General features: G+C 47.7%; 1 protein-coding gene across 1 annotated transcript in view; it reads left to right on the forward strand.

The window, feature by feature from the left end:
• The window catches only part of LOC128364359 (complement C1q tumor necrosis factor-related protein 3-like), a 38,730-nt gene extending 33,336 nt beyond the window's left edge, over positions 1-5,394 (forward strand). The window contains exons 2-3 of the mRNA XM_053324896.1: positions 4,196-4,324; positions 4,961-5,394. Of these exons, the coding sequence (XP_053180871.1) occupies positions 4,196-4,324; positions 4,961-5,241 (410 nt within the window). The 3' untranslated portion in view covers positions 5,242-5,394. The remainder of the gene's footprint in view (positions 1-4,195; positions 4,325-4,960) is intronic.
• Positions 5,395-6,840: the final 1,446 nt, after the last annotated feature.

Consider the following 6,840-nt stretch of genomic DNA (forward strand, 5'->3'; position numbering starts at 1 on the left):
GACAAAGGGCAGCCCTGGCGGAGTCCAACCCTCACTGGAAACAAGTCCGACTTATTGCCGGAAATGCGGACCAAGCTCTGACACCGGTCATACAGGGAACGGACGGCCTGTATCAGGGGGTCCGATACCCCATACTCCCGGAGAACCCCCCACAGGATCCCCCGAGGGACACGGTCGAATGCCTTCTCCAAGTCCACAAAACACATGTGGACTGGTTGGGCAAACTCCCATGCACCCTCAAGGATCCTGCAGAGGGTGTAGAGCTGGTCCACTGTTCCACGGCCCGGACGAAAACCACACTGCTCCTCCTGAATCCGAGATTCGACTATCCGACGGACCCTCCTCTCCAGCACCCCCGAATAGACCTTACCAGGGAGGCTGAGGAGTGTGATTCCCCTGTAATTGGAACACACCCTCCGGTCCCCCTTCTTAAAAAGACGGACCACCACCCCAGTCTGCCAATCCAGAGGCACTGCCCCCGATGTCCACGCGATGCTGCAGAGTCGTGTCAACCATGACAGCCCCACAACATCCAGGGCCTTGAGGAACTCGGGCTGGATCTCATCCACCCCCGGGGCCTTGCCACCGAGGAGCTTTTTAACCACCTCGGCAACCTCAGCCCCAGAGATAGGAGAGCCCACACCCGAGTCCCCCGGCCCTGCTTCCTTACCGGAAGGCGTGTTGGTAGGATTGAGGAGGTCTTCGAAGTATTCCCTCCACCGATCCACAACGTCCCGAGTCGAGGTCAGCAGCGCACCGTCCCCACCGTACACAGTGTTTACGGCGCACTGCTTCCCCCTCCTGAGACACCGGATGGTGGTCCAGAATCTCTTCAAAGCCGTCCGGAAGTCTTTTTCCATGGCCTCACCGAACTCCTCCCATGTCCGGGTTTTTGCCTCAGCGACCGCCCTAGCTGCGCTCCGCTTGGTCTGTCTGTACCTGTCTGCTGCCTCCGGAGTCCTACAGGCCAAAAAGGTCCTATAGGACTCCTTCTTCAGCTTGACGGCATCCCTCACCGCCGGTGTCCACCAGCGGGTTCGGGGATTGCCGCCCCGACAGGCACCGACCACCTTGCGGCCACAGCTCCGGTCAGCCGCCTTAACAATGGAGGCACGGAACATGGCCCACTCGGACTCAATGTCCCCCGCCTCCCCCGGTACATGGTCGAAGCTCTCCCAGAGGTGGGAGTTGAAACTCTCTCTGACAGGAGACTCTGCCAGACGTTCCCAGCAGACCCTCAAAATGCGTTTGGGCCTGCCAGGTCTGCCCGGCATCCTCCCCCACCATCGGAGCCAACTCACCACCAGGTGGTGATCAGTTGACAGCTCCGCCCCTCTCTTCACCCGAGTGTCCAAGACATGCGGCCGCAAGTCCGACGACACGACTACAAAGTCAATCATCGAACTGCGGCCTAGGGTGTCCCGGTGCCAAGTGCACATATGGACACCCTTAGGCTTGAACATGGTGTTCGTTATAGACAATCCGTAACGAGCACAGAAGTCCAATAACAGAACACCGCTCGGGTTCAGATCGGGGGGGCCATTCCTCCCAATCACACCCTTCCAGGTCTCACTGTCGCTACCAACATGGGCGTTGAAGTCCCCCAGCAGAACGAGGGAATCCCCAGGGGGAGTGTTTTCCAGCACCCCCTCCAAGGAGTCCAAAAAGGCTGGATACTCTGAGCTGCTGTTCGGACCATAGGCACAAACAACAGTCAGGATCCGCCCCCCCACCCGAAGGCGGAGGGAGGCCACCCTCTCGTCTACCGGGGTAAACTCCAACATACAGGCACCAAGCCGGGGGGCAATAAGTATTGCCACCCCCGCCCGGCGCCTGACACCAGTGGCAACTCCAGAGTGGACGAGAGTCCAACCCCTCTCGCGGAGACTGGTTCCAGACTGGTTCCAGACTGGTTCCAGACTGGTTCCAGAGCCCTTGCTGTGCGTCGAGGTGAGGCCGACTATATCTAGCCGGAACTTCTCAACCTCACGCACCAGCTCAGGCTCCTTCCCCACCAGAGAAGTGACGTTCCACGTCCCTAGAGCTAGCTTCTGCAGCCGAGGATCGGACCGCCAAGGTCCCCGCCTTCGGCTGCCGCCCAGCTCACTACGCACCCGACCCCTTTGGCCCCTCTCACTGGTGGTGGGTCTGTGGGAGAGGGGTCCCATGTCCCTTTTTCGGGCTGTGCCCGGCCGGGCCCCATGGGTGAAGGCCCGGCCACCAAGCGCTCGCCTCCGAGCCCCACCCCCAGGCCTGGCTCCAGGGGGGGGGCCCGGTGACCCGCGTCCGGGCAAGGGACACGAAAAACCATCTGTCGTACTCGTCATTGGGGTTTTCTGAGCTACCTTTTGTCTGGCCCCTCCCCCGGGACCTGTTTGCCATGGGAGACCCTACCAGGGGCATAAAGCCCCCGACAACTGAGCTCCTGGGGTCATTGGGACACGCAAACCCCTCCACCACGGTAAGGTAGTAGCTCAGGGAGGGGTATTAAGGTATTATTAAGTAAATCTTCAAATCATTTAGAGAGCAGATTTTATTATACTTTATATTTTAAATTACTTGGTTGTATGAAATTATATTATGTACATTTTGTTCATCTTCTATTGATAAATGTTGAATCTTTTTATACACCACAAATCATATAACTACAATACAAAACAATAAAACTATTTATTGTGTCCACAGTAAACATGAATTAATCCATTCAAATGAATTAGCTCAGTTAACTGGCAAAACAGACAGACAGGAATTAGCCAATCACATAAAAGTAGCTCAGTTTCTGCCCAGCGACAGGTTGCTAAGGCCCTACGGTTGCTAAGGGCACCTAAGGTTCTACGGTTGCTACGGCGATGTGAGAATCTGCTTGGAAAGAATTCTGAAAATTCTGAAGAATTTGGCTTCTGACAAGGTCCCGAACAATTGCAAACTGTGAGAAAACCGTAACTCCTGTCCAAAAACCGAAAACACCGTGAGAGACACAGAAGCCGGCAGATTCTGACAGTGTTTATTTTATTCACATATTCCTTAAAATGAGCGAGTAAGCTCAGTGTGAAGACAGAGTGAGATTCTTTTGAAAAAAGCACACAATTACATTAGGGTTAGTGTGGAGCGAGACAGGGATTGCCGCCAGTCTCGGCCTCCCCGTTTAAATTTTGTGCAGACCCCGCCTGTCAAAGTCACATTTTATGAATCCCAACGCCTATGTGTACATTTTGACCAAAAATTATTTGTCTCCTTTTCACGGTTTGGCCGTGAGCTCGAGTTAAAAATAAAAATGAAGGTTATTTTTTACTGCTTCTCTCACTCTAGCTAACTGCCGCTTCCACTCTAACTTTGAAGAAAAAGTGATTTCCACTCCTCGTTTGACTGCTCATAGTTTGAAAAGTTTACATGTTATATAAAAACAGTTTGGTATCTTTCCAGAGAGGACAAGTTTTCCTCCGTTTTAAAGTTTGAATCACGTTTCTACGTGCACGTATGAGAGAGCTAGGTGACTCTGAAAAAAGGTGAAAAAAGTTGAAATTTTGGGTGTTTTTCAAAAAATTCCCATTCATTTTCAATGGAGAAATCTCCCGTTTTTTTGGGAATAACTTTGGGAAAAATTGGAATTTCAACACCAAAAGTCATAGCACCCCTCCCCCGATCGAGCCGCACGTTTTGATGTATATATTGTCGGGTTTTCTCAAAGCTGCGGGAGGAGTTACACGCCGAAAAACGGCGGAAGAAGCAGAATAATAAGTATGGAGAAGAGTAATAGTTGCCTCGGAGCTAGAACCCGTGGCACTAATAAAATGTAAAAACTGCTGCCTGCTGAACAATTATTAATCTGATTATTAATTGTGTCTTCTATCGCAGATCTTCAATCCAGAGTAACAGCGGGTGAAGATAAGAGCAAAGGTCAGTCTCCATAGTGATCATGTTAACAACTTGAAACCAACTGACTATAAACTTCACAATAATATGAATGTTAAATGTGTTGACAGTGTTGGAGGCCAGAATGAACGCCAGTGACAACGAGGTGGAGGAGCTCAAGAGACAGATTGCAGGTAAACTGTTTCTATCATTATTAAAGAGTAACTTCAGTTTCTATGAATACTATTCACCAAAAGAGACACAATACAAACAATGTGTTCATCAGCTGTTTATAAGTGGAGCTATTTTTTTCCTCTATGTGAATCTTCTCACATCCACACAGACCAACTAAAGGTGGCTTTCTCACTTGGTCTCACTGACAGCGGACTAATTGGACCCTTCGATACTGACACCACACTTAAGTTCAGTAAAGTCATCACCAACTTTGGTCAGGTCTACAGTCCAATTACAGGTACTCATCTATTTTTCCTCCACTTTGGCTCCAGCTGCACACTTTCTGAGGAGGAGACATTTCTCTTTGAATTGGCCCTTTTAAGATTTCACCCATTTGACCTTTTACAGTCCATCATAACACTTTTAATGGAGTTTCTCTGTGTCCTCTCAGAGGGTTTGAGCCAGGCCGTTGGTTCTTTGCCAGCATTGAGTCATGTGTGTGATTTTGTGTTATGTAATTACATTTCATGTGGTGACTGATCAGGTTCTCATGATGAAGTGAGTTTGTCGTTTATGACATTTACAGAGTTACAGAGAAAACACAAGAGAATGATTTGTTCTGCAAAGGCTTTGAGAGGCTTTTGCTCTGTTTTAAGGTGCTCACTTATATCTCTCTGTTATATCACTTTCTATAAACCTTATGGGATGCAAACTGACTCACTGAATGTGTAACTGAGAGCTCTCAACTTTTACAGACTATACAGTCTCTGAGTAATGTGATGTTAACAAAGCACTGAACAACTATTCCTTCAGATTAGTCAAACCCACTTACAGCAGCCTGACCAAAGTATTGAGAAGCAACAGCGTACTGAACTCAGAGAAGAGGAAGTTCAGCAGCAGGAAAAAGCTTCGCTCATTTTCTCCTCTGTTGCAGGTCTCTTCACAGCCCCAGTCAGAGGAGCCTACTACTTCTCATTCACTACAGTGGATAACCGGAGTAACGTATACAGGAATGTTTATGTCTATCACAATGACAAGAGAGTGTTGAGGAGTCATAATTACAGTGCAAATAGAGGGGAAAGTGTTTCTAATTCACTGGTTCTTCAGCTGGAAAAGGGGGATGTGGTCTACCTGGTTTTACCTGCCAGCTGTAGTGTATACGATGATACTGATGATCGTACTTCCTTTAATGGATTTCTGCTTTTTCCACTGTAAGACTCAAACATGAGAATTGATTTACCCCCAAATGTTTGGCATAGTGTATAAACAAGTCATACAGTATTCATGTGTATATGAAAGGATGCACATTGTGGCTGTGTTGACTTTGCTCTGCAACAAACTACATATGAAATAAAAGAATGAATATGAGGTTAAAGTGCTGACTCTGACTTTAATTTGGGGATATTTAAACCTGAGTCTGGGAAAACCAACACATACACACAAAAAGATCAGACACTGAAATCCCATTTATCAACTCATTAGTTGAAGAAAAACGGGGAAAAAAAGTCAAAAAAACAGAAAAACCGGGCACTTATGAAAGCAGGGTGAAAATACAAAGCCTTACAGAAGAGCCTCCTGACACCAAACCCTTGTCACTGTCCAAGGTGGTGCAATTACTTTGAGAGGTTCAGTTTGAGAGAAGAGAATCTTTCCTCCGCCTGGAGTTGAGGTGCTCAGCGAGATGCACAGCGCATACTTTACAAAAATATAGTTTATAAGGTCACAAAGTAGGTTGGACACTTTTTTAAGGCAGGTAAGCCACCAACTCCAAACTCAGTTCAGCTGCTTTTCCTGACTTGATTCAATATGAGATAAGCTTATAAAATATGGCATCCAAATATCTACACAGTGAAAAACAACCTTAGTTTGATGGGGTAACACACAGGTAACAGCATTTTGATAATATCTGAAGAGTTTTACGTAATAGTCTGTAGACATTTAATCCTTTAACTGTTCTTAAAGCTGAGATAGATGATTTTTTTATCTGTCACACCGCGGTGAGGTTTGTCTCGTCCTGGGGTTTTGTCTCGTAACTTCCTGTTTTATTTTGAAAATTAACTCTCCTCTCGTTTCAGGTCACTTGCCCTTCCTCATGTGTCACCGGTCTGATTGTCTTCCCTGATTCCTGATTGTGTCCACCTGTTCCCCATTACCCCCTAACTCCAGCCAGTCTAACCCTAACCCCAGCCAGTCTAACCCTAACCCCAGCCAGTCTACCCTCAGCCAGTCTAACCCCAGCCAGTCTAACCCCAGCTAGTCTAGCCCTAACCCCAGCCAGTCAAATCCTAACCCCAGCTAGTCTACCCCTAACCCCAGCCAGTCTAGTCCTAACCCCAGCCAGTCTAGCCCTAACCCCAGCCAGTCTAACCCAGACCCCAGCCAGTCTAACCCCAACCCCAGCCAGTCTAACCCTAACCCCTAAACATAATTTTGTTTTGTTTTATTTTTCCAACTGTGTTTTTCCTTTCAAGGTTAACCTACCCCTGTATCCATACCCTAAACTTAACCACTCCATCCTCACGCCTAAACCTAACCTTTACGTTCATCATAACTCTTTCTTTCTATATGTTATTTTAAAAGTTATTTACTACCTCCATCTATTTTGTCCTTTTTTCCTTTCACGTACAATACACATTCCAAGAACATCAATAGTTAACCGACAGGTGCAGCTCAGGATTTCCGGACTCTCTCCACTCTCCTCCACCATCTTTATTAACAACATCTTTCAACAGTGTATTACTGTGCCCACTGGAGGAATCAAACAAGCAACATCTTTGCTGTTCCTCTGGAGGGATCCAACACAAGAGTTCCTGG

This window comes from Scomber japonicus, chromosome 9 (assembly GCF_027409825.1).
Source record: "Scomber japonicus isolate fScoJap1 chromosome 9, fScoJap1.pri, whole genome shotgun sequence".
Lineage (NCBI taxonomy): Eukaryota > Metazoa > Chordata > Actinopteri > Scombriformes > Scombridae > Scomber > Scomber japonicus.